The 22,697-nt window shown below is 37.4% G+C and overlaps 1 protein-coding gene across 3 annotated transcripts in view; it reads right to left on the minus strand.

The window, feature by feature from the left end:
* Positions 1-3,917: 3,917 nt before the first annotated feature.
* The window catches only part of LOC138739129 (ephrin-B2-like), a 60,736-nt gene continuing 41,956 nt past the window's right edge, over positions 3,918-22,697 (minus strand). For all 3 annotated transcript variants that reach the window (XM_069890626.1, XM_069890627.1, XM_069890628.1), the window contains 3 exons: positions 15,986-16,078; positions 14,539-14,637; positions 3,918-6,411 (listed from right to left, as the gene is read on the minus strand). In XM_069890626.1, coding sequence (XP_069746727.1) covers positions 5,999-6,411; positions 14,539-14,637; positions 15,986-16,078 — 605 coding nt within the window. In that variant the 3' untranslated portion in view covers positions 3,918-5,998. The remainder of the gene's footprint in view (positions 6,412-14,538; positions 14,638-15,985; positions 16,079-22,697) is intronic.

Below are 22,697 nucleotides of genomic sequence, written 5' to 3' on the forward strand. Positions count from 1 at the left end.
AGGGTTTGGAGGCAAGAGGCGTGAATGGGTTTGGAGGCAAGAGGCGTGAATGGGAGAAGGTATGGTCTGGAATTAGTGCAGAAGGAGAGGAACAGACTCAGCTTGTCTTTTACTTCAGTGAGTTTTTGTATATTTTACTGTGCTACAGGGAAACAATGGTCATGACCAAAATTCCTTGTTGTTTATTGAACGGGATTCATCCAAGCTGGAGGTATAGAGTAAATTGACCTGAAGGCACTAAATATCACTATTATTGACATGAAAACCCTCTCAAAGTGTATTTGAAATGAGAATATTTTAGTGAAGTCATTGCACAAGTTCATAAACAATATATGAAAGCTAATCTTCTTTTAAGATCTCCCTTTTTTTCCCACACATCATTTTCAATATTGCATAGGCTTGGGTGGGTCTGATTGACTCCATGAATGGGTGGGAAGGAAGAAAGAAGCTATTTAAAGAAGCTTTATGTATAATATTCTTAGCATCTGGAAATCAACACTGATTCTGAATAAAAATGAGAAAATGTTTTAAGTACTTGGATAACAAATGCATGATAACCTCTTCTTTTAACTTGGCAAACCCCAATTTCTGATTTGTAAGAAATCTGCAAGTTTTCTATTGACTCTACTTGAAATTGAAAGGGATATGAATAGTTAAAATGTGCAATCCTTCACAGCATGATCCCAGACCCCTTCACCACAAACAACCCCCCCCCCATCCTTCCCTGCACTTCCTAACCCCAGCACTTCTCAACCCCAGCTCCTTACATTCTCTCTGTTGAACAAACTCGACATTTAATGAACTGTCAACTTCATGCAAGGAACACTGTGCTCCTCCTCACGTAGGTTATTCATATTAGCAGTTTTCATAGTGAAAATGACACTGCAAAATTATCCTGGAGATTTCCTTCAAACTTGCTCTCATAGCAATTTAAGTGTTTGGCACCATTATTTATGAAAGAATGTGGCTCGAAGACAAGCATGCATGCAGCAGTATTATTTTTAGAGCTTTCAGAAGAATATAGAAAATTCCCAGGCTCAATTATTTTTGTCCACACTGTAGAATTGTTTCTGAATCATTTCGTTTATGGAAGGTGTGCATCAACTCGGCTGAGAATTTAGCCATCAAACCGGGAAGGATGAAACCTTGACAGCATGCATAGTGAAACTACCAGCATCAATGTGCCTGGCTGGGTTAAGGAGGACAAAGGCAGTCAGCAATCCTGCTCTGGGTTGTTGAAGGGATGTGGATTGTTCATGAGAGCAGGATCAGGCCTACAGTAAAATTCTGCAAGGATGAAAGCCAGTCAGTGTGCTGCTGGTTGAAAACAATGCCTGAAAATATTCAGGTGGAGTCAGTGGGCTAGAAATTCTACTATCCCATTGAAAATCTATTGCATTCACATTTAGGTGCTTTTTGCAATTAAACTGCCTCATTGCCTTCCTCTGACATTCACAAGGCCACTAATCACAGAACAGTGACATCAATTGGTAAGTAATTAATTGTATGGCCTGTTGCAATAATGCTTTGACATGTCCGTTGAATTAACTGAGTGCGACTGCGGGCAGCAGTTGGGGGTGAGGAAGAAGCCTTTGGTGAGTTTGCTCAAAGCCAATTTATACCTTCTAGGGAGTCCACGATTGAAGAGGATTGCAAAATCTTTTCCAATAGTTAACATGGGTAACAATCTCTGATACTGTGATGTCAGATAATCCTTTGGAGGAGAATGGCTACTCCAGTGTCCATTCCAGCAATGGGTATTTAGACTCCGGCCCACTGACTCATTTCTATTCTGAACTTCCACATCAAGAGCACCCACCATGCTGGGAGGAAATGGAGGTAAGTTTGCACTTTTCACATGAGGCACATGTGCATTATCTCAGTGAGGAGTAGGAACTTGTGATGCATAGAACTGCAATGCCTTGTTCATGATGTTTGTAAGAAAATATCTTCTCTCTGAGGCCCTGTAAAGATCTAGTGTGGGTGTATGAGCAAAGTTATTTTAGCATATCTTCATTTGTCTGTCAGTTTCTAGCAGTTTGTTTGATGGGAAATAAAGTTCCTCAGGGTCCATTTAAGTGATCTATCCTGAACATTCATCTCCTCACTTGTCAAGTAGGCACAATATTGACTGCACTTCCTGAGAAGACTGAGGTGAGCAAGGCTACCAGCCACCATCCTGCTAACTTTCTACAGGAGCACAGGAGCTCCATCAAGATTATCTTGGCTGGCTGCAACAATGTGGTATGATTGCTGTAGATCATTGGATCGGAGGTCAATCCACAGGACCATAAGAGTGGCAGAGAGGATCGCTGGTGTCTCCCTTCTTCCATTTCCTTCCCCCCCCCCCCCCACCCATGACGTGATCTACTGGGATCGTTGTTTGAAGAGGGCTCACAAAATTGTTGAAGACCCTGCCCACACACAGCATCTTTTAACTTCTCCTTTCTGGAAAGAGAAACAAGAATATCAGAACCAGAACCACCAGGCTAAGAAACAGCTTCTTCTCACAGGTAGTGAGACTGCTGAACAACTATTCATAGAAACCCTTTGAGACACCACAATTTATTGAACAATGTTTATTTATTTTTATATATGTACTGCATATGTATTGTTTGTTTATGTGTGTAATATCTGGATGTGTGTTTGCATGTTTTTTTTTGGACTGAGGACCAGAGAATGCTCCTTTGTACTTGTGATAACAAACTTGAAATTAAGCCTTTTAATTTAGTTCAATTGTTACTTTGTATCAGATTTGATTGACATTGAATGGATCTTTTTTTACATTAAAGGGGCTACATAGTTGCAAGTTGTTAATGGAGAACCCTTGAAAGTGTGTTGTTGACCTTGGTGGGACAGAGTTATTGCAGCCAAACCCAACATCTTCTCACCTGACCAGACTAGGTTTACCTCCAATGTGATAGAAATTAAAAGTAGCAATACTGGATGACCTTCCCCTCATTTTAACCCAGAGGCACTGAAAACAAGACTGAAAATAATTGAATCTTCAACATTTCACTCAAAATGTAACGAGCTTTGGGTTTTTTTTTGTGCCAGATTTAAGGAGGTATAAGAAAGGAAGAAAAAGAATGAACCTCAGGCAGTTTTCCATAGGAAAAAAAAAGCATTTTATTTAAAAACAATTTCAGTTTATAACAGACTAGTGTAATGTGATTTTAATTTTGTTTGTTTTTTTTTTCTTTCTTGGACAGCAGGGGAGTGAAGGTGAAAATTAAACACTTCAGAAAAAGATGATTGAAAGAACAGATTACAAAAAGGGGAAACATGAGGAAACGCAACATTCAATATTTATAAAGCAAGCATAATACTGTGTGCACAAACTGGACAAAGGAACAATTAAATAAATATTCATGGAACAAATATGCAGCGGTCAATTTGGTAAATTTACCAATTTTCTTTTATCTCCATTTTTAAACAGTGCAAAGGGGAATGACACTGCCTTGAAAACAAGCTATAGCTAAAAATACGTTGCAAAAAGTTCAGATTTTATACAAAACATCCTCCTTAGAATTTGTTTAAAAAAAATCTTCTATTTACAGAAAACATTTTACTCCAGGGAAAATCAGGTCATGCTCTCTTGTGAACTTCTCATACTAAAAAGGTGAATAAGGCGATTTTTAACTCTCTCCTCCTGCCCTGCCCAAATCCTCATACACAAAAATATCCAATGTATTTACATCTTTGCAACTTGCATCAGTTTGCTGTGGTGATGCATCTTCTAAAATCAGGTGAGTGGGATGTTTGGGTGTGCAAGGCATTTACAGTGACACAAGTGTTGGCAGGGATGGAGGTGAGTAAGACAAACCATAAGAGATCAGTTTAAAGTGCCTTACTCTACATTGGACACCATCACTGCACATTCTATATCCCAATAAGGAATCCCAAAAACCACCACATTCATTTTATTTTTAATTTGAAGTTCACCTGCCATTTACACAGCCTGTTTTAAAATGACAACACAACCAAATGAAGATAACCAATAAAATACTTCATGAAGAACAAATGCAATCTTGCACAACTGAAAAGTGTTTCTGCTAATATGTCACTTGTCCCAAAGGCCCACAAAAATAACACTTTGCATGAAAAGGATAGAAAATCAGATGTACATGTAATGTACCTCATCACCATGGCAACAGTCTAAGTATATGCAAAAGTGCCTCACTTTTGTTGCTAACATAATTTTCAGGTTCAAGGATTTTTAGGTTGGGCAACCATTTTGCAGGTTTCCTTTGAGATTCCTGAGTCCGCCTCTCCTACAGCTATTTGTGTGCTATCTTTGAATGTTAAGCTGTAGGACCTCAGAGTAGAGAGATTAATAACACACTCTATGCTGCAGCTTGTCCAAGATTTGGAGATGATTTTGAAACAGACATTTGAAAATACTGTTTCAAAAGCATTTTCCAGAAAGAAAAATGGGCTTGCGTGTATGGTAAATAGATCAAGCCTAAAATCTCCTTTAGTGTTTGAACATTTGAGGCAGGATATTTTCATTTCTAATGACGACTCTATTTTAGGCCTCTATTTATGGAAACTAGATTCCATTTCCAGAGGCAAATGTCCAAACATTTTGTGGCTGTGTTGTGATCATCCAGATAGTCTAATGCTTAAATGGTCTTCACTCACCCACAATGCATATTTAGAGCAATTCTGACTACAAAACTTGACTCATAATAACCTACTGACCAGGGCTGGTATTTAATCACTTGGTTCCTTCTATTCCCTTGTCCATTTTATGTAGAGTTTTTTTTTTAAATCTAATAAGTAAGGGTAACCCTGAAAGGTCACTCAAACTGCAGAACTATGCCAGCTACAGTACGAGAAGCTGTACCGTGTAATAGAGACTGCTCCACAGTCTACTCATACAAAGCATTAAAAGGATTCAAACTGTAAGGCAGTATATTTACTCAGTGTGTCAATACCACTGTTGCACTGTTGTAAAGAGCATCATTAGCCCCACTGATGCTTGCATTCACTAATGTGGGCCCTTCCCTTTAATGCCTCAAGTAATGTACATGCACATTAGAGGCATTTCACTTTTTTCTCTCTCTCCCTCTCATCAGTTTTCCTCAAAATAATTATTTTAGTTCATTTAAAGTGCAGCCCTACAGTACTGTGCTTCTCACCATGTCTACCAGTCTACATCTTGGAACTTTTAGTACCAAAGTGCTCCCTAAATAATCTACATCTCAATACTTCCTTTTCCGATTCAAAAAGGCAGCAGCATAGAACTGCAAATGCAGTTAAACATCACAGGTGAATGTAGTCTCCTGCCCATATAAAATGTGTCCCCACATCTTTCTGTATAACTGATTAAAAGGTAGCTGCTCTGTGATCACTACCACTGGTGACTGGGCTGTTTAATTAAGGTTAATGTTGTGGTAAGTTCTACCAAGTTCCTGAAGTTCTACTGATTGTATCTGAAGGCAAAGTAGCCTTCAGGTTAATAAGTAATACTGGTAACAGGAAAACAATAAAAGGGAGTCAAAATCAAAAGCACAAGATCAAGGACAGAGGTGGATTTATGAAATCCGGTTAATATAAAAGTTTAACAGTCTAGGGAAAGTACAGACTGACTATTTTCTATTGCTGAATATCCAAAGCATAAAACCTTATTGGTTATAAATACAGTGATGGATAGTTCAAACATCCATTGCATTTTGTTTCCTGGTATGTTTGTAAAGTGTGGTCCATAAATTAATGGTGAAAGTAGAAGGTGGAACAGTTGGGTTGAGTCCCTGACTCAACTGTCCTCCAACTTGCTGCTCCTGGTGTTTAAGCAGATTCCTACACAAAACATAAACACTAACCAGCTCTTTCTTCAGCTGAATTTCCAGCAAAACTTCCATCTTCCCCTTTAATTCTCCTACAAAGTTAAAGTCAATCCTGGTGCAAAGAGAAAGAGTCACCACTAATTTCAGCAGAAGACCCAGGTGGCAACAGGCAAAGTGTATTCCAAACTAGCCTCAGTTCTTTTACCTCAGACTTTGTAGTATATATTTGCTGGACTCTGGGGTGGCATCTCCTGGACTATATACACAGGATGTCCATAGTCTCCACTGACTTTTTCATAATGCGGACAGAAGGCGCTGTCTGCAGTCCTCAATGGAATGATAATGTCACTGGGTTCAGAACCATTATTGTTACCTCCCCGCTTTGGGGTGGCGAGTGTGCTCAGTGATAGAGTGGTGGTATGTTGAGGAGGGTGTTTTCTGTGTCGCCTCTTGTATTTCAGCAGTAGAACCACCAACATGACAATGATGATGATGAAGATCACACAGCCCGATCCAATGCCTGCAAATAAGGCCACGTCGGAGTTGAGGAACCTGCTCGGTTTCGAATCCCTCGGTGCAGTGGAAGGTTTATTGTTACCACTCAATGAGTGTGTCCCACCTGCAAGGACAGAAGATCCAGGTGAATAGCATGTTCTTGCCCAAAGACTATTCAAGAATCTTGCTCAAAAAATATATCATTTCATTTTTAACAGTGCAAATAAAACCTTGACTCCATCAAAAAGACAGTGTTACGAGCCCAGAGGACCCCAAAACCCAGCAGCAATAGACAGACGGTGACTTAAACAAATGTTGCTTTTAATTATATTTAAACGTGAAAACAGAATCACACTTTAACTCATCACTATCGACTCCACTAACCCAACTTAAACCCTTTCTACTTCTAAGCGCATGTGTGGGTAAGTTCAGAAAAAGTTCTTTGAGTCACAGTCCCATCTCACTTCTCATTCCTCCAAGTTCACTGGTTGCAGGCAATTCTTATTATGCTGTGCACAGAATCCAACATTTACAAAGTTCACCAGGCTTTGGTACTTGAAAGGTAAATGGTTATCGCTCAGGAAGGTTCTTGTTGGTTTTCAGAGACAGATTTGTTGTTTGCTGGACACCCACAACTGATTCCTTTTTAATCAGCCACTTCATTGTCTTGCTGATGAAACTTTCCCCCTCAGGGTTCTCCAGATGATAACTTCTTTCTTTCAGGTCACCACAGAGTTCCTTTTTGTTTCTCTTATTTCAAGTGAAACATTAGGCAGCCAGTCCTCTCCTCTTGAATGAACAACAAAGGCTTTGACCAGGCTGAGCCAAGCACTCACAACCCATCTTCCAAATGGGGTTTTCCACAAACTTACCAGCTTGTCCTGTTTTAGTCACAGCTGCTGATTGTAAAACTGCAGAACTAAACTCCCCCCATCTCTCTCTCTCTCTCTCTCTCTCTCTCTCTCTCTCTCTCTCTCTCTCTCTCTCTCTCTCTCTCTCTCTCTCTCTCTCTCTTAGAACAGCAAGTTCCACTCCAGACAGTCTGCGGCTGCGACGTTCTTTCATCCGTTGCCTTTTTGTAAACAACAATCCATTAGCTAAGTCTCTTGGGCACTCTCCAAAGCTTTTGCAATGGCTCTTGGCACTGGCCTGTCTAGCATGAGCAGAGCTCCAGTATTTTTAAGATCTGTTTTAAAGTGTTTCTATGTGACCTACACTAAAAAACCTGCACCAATTTATCTCCCAAAAACATAGCTATATACAATACAAACAACATAATCTGTCACAAGATTCTCTCTGTTTTGCAACATTTCTAGTGAAATTTCAAAGCAATCATTTTCCATGCATTGAGTCACACAACCATTCATCACTTTTTGTGACGCAGACTTTGAAAAACAGAGGAGTGGGTCCGAATTAGTCCTATCAACCCTCTCGCCTGTCCTGGCATTTAATACAATTGTTGATCTGTAACCATTTACCCACCTTTTCCTCATGCTCCATTAGTTTTGATTCAAAAGGCTTACCAATCTTAGATTTAAAATCAAACACTGACCTAGAATCAATTGGCATTTGTGGTCCTTTCCATTCTCTAGCATTATTTACAGAAACTGAGTGATATTGTCATTAAAAATATTGACTACTAATTGCAAATCAATAAATAAATATGCCTTAATTTTTTTTTTTTAATATCAAGTGCATACTACATTTTCTGTTTGCATCCAGGGATAAATTTCTGTATGACAAATGAAATTATCTATAGGCTAAATACAAGCACAAATGGTCAGTGATGAATATTTAAATCAATGTATCTTTACATATTTTACCTTAACCACTTAATTTTAAGTCAATAAATCTTTGTCATTCACTTGCAAAAGTGAAGCTGACAGCTTCACTTGAAACAGATGTAGACTTGCCTGAGGCAGTGTGAGTGGGAGTAGGAAAATATAAATCCTTAAGACAATTGTCCCTAGTCATACTGTCTGAATAGCTTCAGCCTTTAGCTGCTGGTGCTTGCCTTTAGTCATTCCATGCATTGAGAAACAAGCTAGGTTGTTCACCCAGGAATGGATCTGTGCACTGCAACTCCTTTTGCTCAGAAAGCATGTTGTATTTATGCAATTTACAACTTGATACCTGATTGACCATTAATTTGCATAACAGGTTCTCATTTGTAAATCAAAATGATATGCCCAAAAATGATGTTTCAAATCCATATATCCATTTATCATCTCCACCCTAACTACCTGAATCTGGATTGTCTGGAGACCTGGACACATTTTTTCCATGCCTTGAAAGGCTCAAGCCCAAAATGTTGCTTACGCATGTTTACCTTTGCTAAATAAAATACATTTTTGACCTGCTAAGTTTCTCTAGCGTTATATTTTTACTGGATTGCTTTGATTTAGAGTTTTACAAATAAGTATTTCCACTTTTGGTCCTACATATATCATTATGTAAGTTCTGATTACCAGCCTGTGAGCTTGGTGCAGATGTTCACATCTGCTCACCTTCCCCAACGGCATTACTGATCTCAGGAAATGCTCCCCAGGGAGATCTGTGTGTATGAATCTACATGACACTTCTCTACCCATATTATTAATTAAAGGACTGTTTTAAGTTGCTGACTGAAAAGAGGACAGTGAGCAAAGTAAATCAAGAAATGATCATACAGTTAAAAGGTGGAAGATAAAGTTGTCAGTGGGAAGTTATGCCACAGAATTCACCTGGATATAGAAAACTGATTGTGCCCCAGTCAAAGTGATGAAATGACACACAGTGCAAATAAAAAGAAACTATTCCTCTCATAGAAAGTCAAGAAAATGAGAGCCAGGCTATTCTGGCGATATCATTTCTTTACACAAAATGAAATGGAAATGAACAATTCTATTCTCCAAAAGACTGATGACCACTAATCATGCTGGAATACAGAGACAATGTGGAGGGATATTTCTTGAAGCATTTTGCAGGATAAAAATATTTTGAATAACTTGTACCCAGGAGAGTACCAGTAAATTCAGTATCCAAGCACTAGTTGTGTTTTATTTTTAGCATGAAAAGGTCAGATTTATGGTCAAAAACAGACTACCTCAGCTATTACCTTATACCTTGAGTAAGTCCTCCAAGCCCAAATCATTGGTGATGTATCTTTATTTTTGCTACATGGTCACTGTTTGACCAGCTGAGATTCTTCTGCATTGTGTTTTTACTACCTAAGCTACTGTTTGTGACTAATTCATGTGGATATTATTTTTTTACATTTAGACAGATACAGCACAGTAACAGCCCAGTTCGGCCCACGAGCCCATGTCAACTAATTTACACCCCATTAACCTACATCCCCAGTACATTTTGAATAGTGGGAGGAAACCAGAGCTCCCAGAGAAAACCCATGGGGACATGCAAACTCATTACAGACAGCATGGGACTTGAACCACGGTCTGGTCCCGATCGGTGGTGCAGTAAAGGTGTTGCACTAACCACTATGCCTAATAACATCAGGCTTCTCACACAAACACATCATTGTTACTTCAGTACAGAGCTGTATCAATAGAGTAGGGCTTGGTTAGAACAATGCACTGCCCACACAACGTCATCCAATTTTCTGAGATGCAAATTGAGAAAGGAGGTTCTACAGTCCAGCTCAAGTGGAATTCTACACTGAAACACTCAGATATATTTGATCACTTGATATCAATAACAAAACTAAGTCGAGAGTAAAAACCCCTATTATCCAGAAGTCAAACAATTGCAAAATAACAGAAAATAAATAGGTAAAAATTACAGAAGTTTAAAATTGACACCCCTCGCAGTTAGTTCACCAACATGCAATCAAGCAACTGGAAAATTCATTTATCTAGCATCTACCAATCCCTATAGGTGCTGGAATTTTAATGAATAATGTTGACACTAAATATACATTGGTCTCTTTATAGATTCAGGTCGTTCAGAGAAACATAGGGGGATATTTTACTCAAAAGGGCCTGTTAATTTATTTCCTCAAAATCTTGTGGCCCTTCTTGCTCAGGCAATTCAAAGAGATTTAGCGCAAGTCGAGAAGAACATAAAATTATTTGCAGATGATGTTTTAATATATTTGACTGAACCCAATACATCTTTACGAAATTTATATGTTCAACTGGAAGAATATGGGAAAGTTTCAGGTTACAAAATAAATTGGATTAAAAGTGAAATTATGCCATTCATGGAAGGTGATTATACTCCATGTCAAAGGGATACTCAGTTTAAATGGCCAAAAGAGGGTATTAAATATTTAGGTATCCGTACAGATAATAATTTGAAAAAATATATAAATTTAATTACTTAAAAAGATTCTGGAAGATTTACAAAATGGATGAACTTTCCTATAACTTTGGTGGGAAGGGTTAATTGTATTCAGATTAATATATTTCCAAGCATACAATATCTTTTCCAAACATTATCTATAGATGACACTTTCCAGGTTCTAGCATTTCCTAATTTCAAAAAGTGTCATCTTCAAGGAACCATGGGGATGATATTCTGATTTACTATCTTATTAATCCAATAAACCAAACTTTGCAGATGCAGCTTTATGTAGCTTTAATTTGTTGATAAAATGGATAAACATTTTGCATAACTTTGCATTAAAATTTTCAAAATGATGAATAAACAAAGAATTTGGCTATATTTAAAGATATAATGATATTCAACTTTAAGGAGATATACAAGAAGAAATACGACAAATTCAAAGAAAATTATCTCGAGCTCATGTTCCCTTCATAGTTTGTTGAAGAATGAGATGCAAGCTCTTAGACTGCACAGATATTATGACATGGTCACTATAGTAATGCTCCATACAATAATTTTTCTTAAAGGGACAAGCACAAAATTAACTAACAATCAAAAACACAAAGTTTTAACCTTTACCTATTTTAATACCTCAAAATTTTTTCAAGACTTGTATAAATATGTTAGGAAATTCCTTTAGAAAAGTAAAATGTTGGTTCTTTAGAGAAGTTAACATGTAAATATGAATTGGGAGGCCTACAACTTCCTAATGTTAAAAATTATTATCGAACAGCTTAAATGAGATTTCTTGCTTCTTTCTTTGAAAGGGAAAAATTGTAATGAGTTAAAATAGAATTGAATAAAATAGGAGAGAGGAAATCAGAATAATTTATATATAAATGCAAATTGAAATTAATGGTTGCTGAGAAGATGCACCATTATTGAAACATTTGATTAATAGACAGAATAAAATAAATGATGAAATTGATGTAAGCGGATCTATATCACCCAAAGTGGCTTTGATTAAAAATCCCCTTATATCTTCTTTAAAGAATAATCAATTTTGGGACAGTTAGTTTTGTAAGGGGATTATAAATATTGAAGATTGTTATAAAAGAGGTCAATTAATGTTATTTGAGCAATTGAGAAGTAAATATGGTATAACTCGTAACACACTTTTTTTATTTTAAACTTAGAGCATATTTGAGGGATAAGTTAGGACCATCTATGTTGATGCCTAGTTGTACCACAGTAGATCTCCTTATTAGAAGAAGAATTGTTAAAAAGTTTATTTCTATGATATACACCTTATTACAAATACAAACTTTTAAACAATGAGTTCATAAGTCTAGATGAAGGTGGGAACTAGATCTGAATATTGTAATTGATGAATAAATATTGCCAGACTTATGTAGGGATTGTATGACTAATACTATCAATGTAAGATATAGATTACTTCAGTATAATTTTTTTTTACATCATTTGTATCTTACACTGCAGAAATTGAATAGAATAAAATAAGATCTATCAGATCAATGTTTTAGGTGTGGTGAAGATGTAGGAACTTTCTTGCATTCAACTGGGCTTTGTCCTAATGCAAGATCTTTTTGGGCAGATTTATGAATTTTTTTGGAACAAGTTACAGGAGTTGTTTTTCTGCACAATCCAGACATATTTATTAGGAAATATTGAAGGAACAAGGTCTAAATTAAAACTATCAATAGATAGATTGAAATTTGTTAAATTAGCATTAGCGAGGAAATATATGGCAATTATTTGGGAAAAAAATGCATTTCTAATGCAGAAATTCAAAGCTGTATTCCTTTGGAAAACAAATTATGTATAGTTTGTGAAACAAATACTCTGTCCAAATATGGTGTCCATATACCCAAATTTTAGGCTTAAGTTTGTAATAATGTCCTTTCTGTCCCTCTAGATCTACAAGATTTCCTCTGTGTTGTAATGAAGATTTTTATTTACGTGTTAGACGACATCTTTCTGTGTAATCATGAAAATGTTCTTTTTTCTTTCTCATTTATATAGCTATATTATATATTTTATATTGACTATGATTATTTTGAGGGGGGATGAACACCATCAAGTATGCATTTTTTTTGTAATTTGTATTATTATATTAATTTAGATTATTGCATGTTTGGAAAAAATTTAAAATAAAATATTCAAAAACAGCTTGCAGTTCTAAAAGATAGATGTAAATCCTTGAAATAAACAAATTAACGTTCAAAGTCACAGTTTGAAAAAAAAAATACAATCACAGCTCTCCCTTTTGTTGAAGAAATTTCACTTAGCAATTCTCGTCCTCTAAATTGGAGTCAAAGCAAGGCACTCTGATAGAGATGATGGAATCAATCACATTTACATTAATGTGAGTCTTATAAGCTGCAGCTGACACAATGAGGAAGAAGCACAGGAAGAAATTAAAAGCTTTCCTCTCTTGAAAGAACTGTGCATACAAGCTCTCATTATCTGCCAAACATCTGGAATTGCTCACAACCCAAACTCCCTTTGGAAGCAAATCAGAATTTTGGAATCCCATATTTTCATCTGACTGTATTGCAATTCCACATTGCAGTTCATTTTTCACCAAAGTGGAAAGAAAGAGAGAAGATCCATAAAGATCAGGAGTGGAGTTTGTCGAGATACAGGGAATAGGAAAGAAATTACTTCAATATTTACTTTGATCCAAGTGCAAAATAACTACTGATCAAAGTAGAGTTCCAGCTGCCATGCTTCCATTATCTGGCCAGTTTTCAACTGGAATTCTGTGGATATCTTGTGAACGTGAAGAATTCCTGCTGCTTTCCATAGAATCAGTTTGAGTGTGAAAGGAAGGTGTTCAAGTCTGTTAAAGTTTGTAGAGGAGACAAATCTGAGAAATGTAGTAAACCGGTAAAGAAGGCCACAGGCTTCACTGGGATAGGATATGTGGGAAAATAGTTATTGCAGAGAAGTATGAAAGGATGCATTCTTTGAGCCAAACTGAAGAAAAGCAACATAAGCAACGATAACATTTTAAAGGAGGTGCAAATACAGAGAGACTCAAGGTTCACATACAAATCCTTGAAGCTGGCAGTGCAAATCGCAAAAGCTGATTAGAAAGCAAGAAGAAATCTTGGATTTTTAAAACAGAAGCAGAGAGTGTAAAAGTTAGCAAGTTATGCTAATCCTTTATAACTCACAGGTTAAACTTGCAGCTGGAGCATGTGAGTGTATTTGGCATCTCCCTTTAGAAGGGCATCAAGGTGCAATAGATGATACCAAGGATATTTAAAAGTATAATGCATGAAGGACCTCGATCATATTGGGAGACTAAAGAAACTAGTATTTTGCTCTTGGAGCTGAGAAGACTGAGTGCACCTTTAACACAGATAATCAAAATTATGGTGGGATTTTACAGAGCCATTAAGGATAGTCAGTAACCAGAGAAGAGATTTAATACAAGAGCCAAAAGAAGTAGATGGAAACTGATTTTATCTACTTTTTGTTAAGCTCTGAAATGTATTGCCTGAGAGGTCAGTGGAAGCAGAATGATCAGCAAGATTCAAAATGGATTTGGCAACATATTTGAAATGGTAACTTTGGCAGAACTACATGGGGAAAAAAAACAGGGCAGGAATAACCTGGTTGCTTATTCAAAGATCCAGCACAACCATGAGGGCTAGAATAGCCTCTTTCTGTGCTGTATGATTCTAATGACACATGATCAGCACTTCACATGTCTGCAGGACTGAGCCAAGTTAAGTAACAAGTGACTGCGGCTCATATAAATGCACTGAATATCTCAAAAAGAAGTTGAGTTCCTCAAAGGATTGCTCCCAAATGAGGAGTTTGTGCCATTTGCATACTCATGTCAATGACCTTCTTGTGTAACTTGCTCACAAAATGGGTATTTCAGGCAGATGAATGAAATTCCAGAACTCCAGCTCAAAGAAGGGGCATCTTCATTATAATCAGCTTCTATTACCTTCATTCTCAGTCTTTTGGGTGGGCTTGCTCGTGGCGCCATGCCGTCCATTTCCAGGAGCACGGGTTGCTTTTTCATTTCGTCCCATAGAATTTGCATCTAAAAAGTTTTTAAAAAGGTTGTTTCAGTTATATGCCGTAGGGCTGAGATACCTTCAGTCAGACAAAGAGGAAGATCCCTCAACACTGATGGTTTATTTCAAGAGCACCAAACTGAGGCCATTGTGGACACCAACACTGTGACTGCAGTGAAGTCTGTTAATTTATTCACTTAACAATTGTGGAAGTCACATAGATGAATAAGAATGTTCATGATAAGTTTTTTTTTCCTCTATGGATTCACACTTATCAAAAAGAACCAATTGAAATTCTAATTGTTAAGATTTTGGTCAGTATATATTTAGTCTTCTCAAAATATGAGGTGAAGTGTAATTCATTTCAATACATAGGCACTTGTTTTCACTTTTGCTGAGGCCCTGTTATATTTAGTTAAGCTGATTTTTATATTGTTATAAGAGTACCCTTCAGCAGAATAGCAATGATCATTGTCTAAACTGGTCATTTCCTGGGCTTGAGCTGAACTTAAAAAAAAAAGTGGAAGCACTAGTCCTTTAGATGCTGACCACACTCAAGAGCCATCTCTTAACAGCCACTGACAAGCCTACCAACAGAAGGCAACATTTTTATAGATGATAGCTCAATCAAACAGAGGATGCTGTCAGAATGCTAAACAGGCACTATTTGGAAAGGCAGCATGGAACATAAATGAAACAAGTTTTGGCTTTGCAAATTCTAAATATGTACGGGGCAGATGACTCAAGACAACAGAGATTGTATTTCAAAGTTAAAGTTGTGTGAAATGATACAAACTTGGATTCTATCTACTGTCAACATCTTACAAGGAAGAAGTAAACTACTTTCATTTTAGAATCTACAACCTCTACATTCAAATGAGCCTCTAGTTTCCCACAAAATAAATTCCTCATTACTGACTTAAAAGCAACGATAAGCATATCAAGATGTATAATTATTACTTTTATTTAAAATGCTAATTGAATTTTCTTAAAATCATAACAGAGAATATAAAGTTTCCTTTTGCTGGAAATTAAAAAGTACTTGCGCTTTTCCCCCGAGGTGACCAACCTTCAGGGGGAGTAAAAACAAATTGTTGCAATGTAGATCATATGGCAACTATTCAATTACAACTTCAAACATGCTGTTAGGCTACATTTAATCATTTTATCCAACAGATGACACTTGGGAAAATTTAAATAACCCTGATTATGTATTGTGCTCTCTTCAGCTCTGATGCCTGCAGAGAACCAGAAGATTTTTACTGCACTTTGAGACCACGTTGTGCCTTTTGATTGCACAATGACTAAGAAGAGTTAATGTGAGAAAAAATAGGTAATTGCTCATAGCTCCCAAAAATACATGGTAATTCTTACCTTGTCCAACTTTCATTATAAGTTTCATGGCTTTGGTTTGACACACTCCTCCTTCTCGGTTTTCCAGTCCTTCCAAAGTACCATTTGATGTGGCTGGAAAAATAATTTAACAGTTTGATTCAATATAATACATCTATAAAAAAGTATATTACCTCAATAAAGTCAAGAAATAATCACTGTTGATGCACAAACAAATTAGAATACGATAACAGTAATAGGTTCACACCCCTTCCTCTAATGGTGTAATAGAACATAGTGATTTATCAGCTGTTGAATCCAATCTCTGAAAAGACACTTAAGATCAGGATTGTAATGTGGCTCCACATTTACAGATTTGGACAATTGTGGAGACATATCACTTTTAGATGGGAAAATCAATAACATGAAGCAATTTTGTATGTTAAGTCCAGCTTGACACTACTGAAAGTGGGTTTTTTAATTACCAATAATACTACAATACCAAGGACATCTTGCTAAGACAGCACCCAAATTCAGAACAACCAACTCCAGAGCACTGAAATGGCTAATACAGATGTAATCATTTTCACTCTGTCAGGACATTTAATTGCAGATGTACAATAGCTTAACAGGTGGCCACAAGCTATAAAATCAATTCAGAATGTCATTAGCTCTTCAAAAAAAATGTTCAGATTCCAAATCTGTTGTTTATTGGCATGTAATATGTTAATACTGTAAATCAATCTACATGGAGCCTGAGATACTGTGTCTTTCTAGACATTAGTTCAATATCCAGACACTTTTGAAAATGGCAATGACTATGGTGGAACACTACAAAGCCTGAAAAACAAATGTGAAACACCACCGAACTTATTAGTAATGCGGAAACAAATTCCCTCTCACCGACTGCAGAGCTTTTAAAAAGGACTTATTTTCAAGAATTTGACAAGCTCTTATTTTTTTTTTGCCATACTCAATTTTTCTCACATATGATAGTTGAACAGAAACTTTCCACTATATAATGTCTTTCCATACCTTGCTATTACTACAAATGAAATACTTTTGAAATATTGTAGTATGATAGGAAAAGCAGTGGCCAGTTCATGCATATAATTCAAGCAGTTAACCAGTTATGTTCTTATAATGTTTCTATTTAAAAGCTAAATGTTAGCCAGGACATTGGGAAATACTTCCCTGCTCTTCTTGGAATGATGCCATAAGATCTCTTCCCTGAGAAGATGCACAGAATTTTGACAATGTAATAGCAATGAGCAGAGAATGCAACACTAAGATTTCAGAGAAGGGTGTTAGTGGGCCTGACAGTGCAAATCCCCTGAATTAATGCACATAATTGAAATTGCAACCCAGGATTAATAAATGTATCTAGTCACATCAATTAATTTTCCTACCAATACAAGAACTTCTCCAAGGTACTATCATTGTTTATTGGTTAAAAAAAGAATTGAAACTCTCAAATAAAAGATTTATGGGTTTAAAAAAATTAAATTATTATACAGCCCAAAACTGCCCACTAGCCACACGAGTTGACTTAACTAATATTTATGGCATTTATGCCAGTGTTGGCCAATTTACAGGTGAATCAAAGGAACGTTTGTCCAATTGCTTGAATGTTCATCCATAACATGAACATTTCCTACAATAACAAATATGTATGTGCACTGATGGGGTCATTGTTGCCAGATCAGCCAGCTGTAATACTAGAATTCAGCCAAATCTAATCTCTAAGAAAAATTAAAAAAGAAGGAGGGACACTTACTACATCTAGGTGAAAGCTTTACTCTCTCCAATCGCAAGCAATGAACTCCAATTGGTATGTATACCTTTTTGCCCAATTAAGAATTAAAATTGAAATTGAAAACTTCCTTTCAGCAGAAAAGTTTGTGTAGTAGTTTTTGAATGCTAATGGCACTAATTATGACAGACTTTGCAACTCTGTACAAAATAATTACCGAAAAGGACATGAAAACTGAAAAGTTGTAAAGGAGTGCAATCAGAATTAGCTGTGGTATCGCTTTATTCTAAACATGCTTTGAATGGTTTCTTATTTTAAGTTTGCTGGCCCTGAAGTCATATTGTGACATCTTTGCAAGTAAGCATTTAACCAGAATCATTTTTCAGTGCAGTCATTTGCCAGGTTGAACACCTCATCATCTACACCAAATTAAAGACTTTACAGCTGTAATTGTTTATTTTCTATTTCTTCTTCCCTTCTCTTCCCCTCCTTATAACTGCCTTTCCCAAATGGAAATTGTGAAATTTTGATTCTTCATTCTAGCTTGTCCTCCAACTTAATACTGTTACTGGAACAATCAGAAGGAAACCAGTGCTTTAATCTGCACAACATTTGTTCACTATAAATACGATCAGGCACAGACGTACAAATATGGCCTACTCAGCAAGTCAATATGTAAAGTAGCCACCTTGCCAAGATAATGTGAGTGCACTCCATGCAAGATACATGATGAAAAATGTACCATATAAAATAGTCCAATGTGAGAGGTTTTGAGATCAAGGGACAAAACAATGAGCAATTTACAACTAAAATCTTATTTCATTCTTTATGTTTACTTTAGATGTCTGGTTTATCATTTCTTGTGGGAAAGTTTTGTAAACTAGGATGAATATAAACCTTGCATTGGACAAATAAACAAAATTCCAGATGAAACCCAACACTCTTCACTGGAGTCACATTGTAATACTACCCACATAATTAATCTGACAATTATGCAAGAGTGTTGAGGGAATTATTTGAAAAATTCATCAGGACTGCCTCACATATCTAGCTGCATGGGGTCAAGCTTTAAACAAACCTTCCCAGTGCAAAGCTCTCCTCTACATTTACTCAAGGAGACAACTTATCTGGTGATACTCAGGCTACCAGAGTTTCATCCCATTAGTGTGTGTTGAAAGGTGTTTTTGTGCATGTGTCTGTCCACGCGTGTCTGTGTGCGTGTAAGTCAAACACTGGAGCAAGTGCAAAGTACTCCCAATAGACTGCAGTTGTGTAAGAGACTGCACCCTAAGCAAACATCACCTGTCTTGTTCCTTTTTAAAAGTTTTGTTTTTCAACCATTCAACTGCAACCTGGCTCCCATTTTTAACAGTTTAACTGTTTGGTAACTACTTTGAAAACAAAATGTCCTCTCTATGGTTCTCAGCTTTAAATCGGCAGTGGACACACATACCAGTTTCAAAGGGAAATTGGCACATTCTTGGAAAAAATACATGATTGACTTTTCAAGCTAATGCCATATTTAAGAGTCCTTGTAGCTGTATTGAACATTTTGATGGTAAAATCAGTGTGTGATCATTAATAGAGAAGCTGTCTGATTCCATGTGCAAGATTATGGGAAGATTGAGCTCTGTCCATCTGTTGTAAAAGATAGCCAAATGCCATCCTACAGTATTTTTGAAGTTCCAAAGTAATGTTTTATTTTTCAAATTAAGATTTTCAGGCTGAAGACCTGGCCCTCTCATCCAACTAAATCCCAATGCACTCTCATTGGTAGAAGTAGGCTTAGAGGTTAGTACAGATTGCAGTTCTGCTCCATAGAGTTAGTTTCTAATCAATAAATCAAAATCTAGCTGTGTTGTTTTAGAGGAGAAAAACATTGTATGACAATAGCTTGCAACACTAACAGAAAGTAATCTGACAGTCGATCGATTGGGCCCCACAACAGTATATTTAAGACAGAGTCATGACAACATTAAAACTAACAAATCATACTGCAGTAAAAATTGCTGAAGTGATCTGAAATAACACTGCAATGTCTGGGTTTCTTTGTCAGACTGTACAGTTTTCAGGTGCTGCTAATCCATGGAAGAAACTAATGATTTGAAGAAGTGTTCAAAATTTTCAGACATTTTGAAGGACTGGAAAAAAGGATGCAATTTACTTCATGATTCCAATGAGAACAATATTACTGCTGGCTTCTCACTGTTTATCCGGCCGTTGCATCTGTCAGGAACAACACTAACTAAAGCCGTGGTTACCAGGTTCTTGGCAAAGTTGTACATTTTTAAAATGGGATGATTATACTAATTAACGAGAAGAAGAGGATTATGCTTGTATAAGTGCCACTTCCAAATTCTCATCATCCCGAAAGGAAGGGAAGTAATATTACATTTTAATCATTGTCATTTGATCATTATTACTCTGCTTCTCCAGAGACTGCTTCATACACCAACCATGCTTTACATACACTTGGCTATCTGGGCTTTCAGGTTAGTAACATTGCTTAATCACTAGTTGAATAAATCTCTGGACTTGTGCCTGTATCAGTAGTCAGAGGAACCTGAACTGGAACTGATGAGATCAATCTTGCTTCATTCTCCAATATCCCATCAGCTGAAAATGATGTTTTGATTTTTTTTCCTGCTCACCTCAGACTACCCAAGATGTTGCATCTGCTGCTTTTAGTTCACTCCAAATTCAGCCATAAAGCACGTCTCCATTTCCCAGCAGCTTGCTGGTCAACGTCAAGTGTGTTATGTGAATTCTGCATGTGTCTGCGAATTATTAAAGGTCAGGTTCCAGAGTGTTCAAAACTGGAATACGTGAAAATATTCTCACACTCCTTTTGAAAACAATCACGGGGGCACTTATTTTCTTTCAAAATGAATCAGCGTGACAAAAAAAATTAAAAGGAGGGAGAGGATAAAAAATAAAGTCAAGAGGTAGACAGCATATCAAAGCTTTGTTTTTTTTTGTAATGCTTCTGAGTGTCTACCTGCAGAGCTAGCCTGTTAAAATTTGTTTTTATTTTTAAAATCACAACGTTCAAATCGATTTTCTTAAGTGCAGAACTGAGCTAAGAGAATCTGCGTGATTCCGACACTTAATCAGAAAGTGAATAGATTGCATTCTGACATTCAAAAGAAGCCCCAGCTGTGTTTTTGCCTTCTGAACCTGGTATTCAATTATTAATCCAGACATGGTACTTCAGTGCATCGGTATCTCGAGTCTTTCCACTGGCCAGATATACCACACAGATGGCCAAAGTCAGCCTACAGTATCAACAGTGACTTCAGTGGAGAATCGATAAGATTATGAGTTCAATTCCTGCTCCAGACGCAGGAGTAACTAATCTAGGCTATTGCTCCAATGCTGTACTACAAAGGCACCATCTTGCTATCAAAACACCAAACCATGGAACTGACTGCTCTCTTGGGTAGACATTAAAGATCAACTGACACTCTTCGAGGGGAATAAAAAGGTGTTTTTTTTTCCTCTCTCTCTCTATGCTAGGTTATCCTACACTAAGCATTCAAATAACAGATTACATTCTCATCATCTTACCACTGTTTTGGGGAGATTGTACACAATTTAGCTGCTGGATTTCTTATGTTTCACTTCAAAGAAATTTACCCCACACATCTGCACGTCCCACAATCAGCTCTTCCCCTCTCCAGTTCCTTTATTGATCTGGGTAGGATCAAGACAGAATTTCATCTCCACTGGACCATCCATCGATGTGCATTTTCAAATATTCAATTATAGCCTGTTTAAATGTGGGACACAGGCTATAATATCTTTTCAGCTGTTCCCCAAGTGCAGCCAAATCGGACTCAAATTATTTGGGTGTGTAAATATGGCACTGCCACCATTCGGCTAAGTAGATTGAAGGCTAGGGGCCCGGAAGGTAAGGGGGCCTACCCATGATTTGATTGATCACCCAACAGGCCAAATGATGCACTGGCATCCACACAGAGGGCATGACGCAAGGCCAATGAAAGTAGATGTTGTGGACTGCGGCGCCAGTAACATTGTGCAGCCAATGACACGAATAGAGATCGGTAGCAACTATTGCCTTGAGAATAAACACCATAGTCACAGTAGCCACGGAGACAGTTACCCATCAACACCTTGGGGCCAGAGCAAGGTGAATACTGCTGCATCATCAGAATTGGGCTGCAGCCACATCCTGGAGTGGGTGCAGCTGCTGTGTGGGAGGGGATGGCAGTGGTCTCCATAGTACCTCAGAAACCATGTGCCGTCCCACTCTGTGTTTACTGGATCCGCTGTAAAATGATGGGTGATTCAGACTGGGGCTCCTCGGCTTGGTTGGAGGCCTGACTCACAGCCGCGATCTTTGTGCATTACCCGCTGCTGCTTGTGCCCGGAGGCTGCGGATCGGAGCACAGGGGTGATGTGTAACAGGGGAAAGGATGCGGAGAGCCAGCCTGCCATGCCACCATGTTGATTGCATCAGAACCTGGTGGCCAACTACTTCCAAAGCAGAGAACCAAGCCAGCTTGGCGGCAGAGGGAGAGGCGACGTTTCGGGTGGAGACCCTCAACCAGGGCATTAGAGTTCTCCTCCACCTACTGCACACTTTATTCTATTCAAACGAAGGGTGGCGGCCGTGGGGAAAGGTCAGGAGTGGAGCCTTACTAAAGCTCAGCCTAGGGCCCAAGTGGTAGTTAATTCACCACTGACTGCCACATCTCATTGGATCTAACTGCAGGAAATTCTGCTTCACATCACAAAAGATGCCAAATTAAACTCGTGCATCAATTGGTTAAACACAATCACTAGTCTGATTTTGAATCCTTGGAAAAAACTGTACTTAAAGATGCAATCAATCATATACTGTAATATGCTTTAAATAAATATTCAAAATTCCTTTATTGTCATGTAATAACACACAATATGTAATATTACATAAAATTTCCTTTTGCCTGCTGTAATAAACTACAATTTAAAATTTTCAAGTTCAACCCCAACAGGAAA

This window comes from Narcine bancroftii, chromosome 7 (assembly GCF_036971445.1).
Source record: "Narcine bancroftii isolate sNarBan1 chromosome 7, sNarBan1.hap1, whole genome shotgun sequence".
NCBI classification, from domain to species: domain Eukaryota; kingdom Metazoa; phylum Chordata; class Chondrichthyes; order Torpediniformes; family Narcinidae; genus Narcine; species Narcine bancroftii.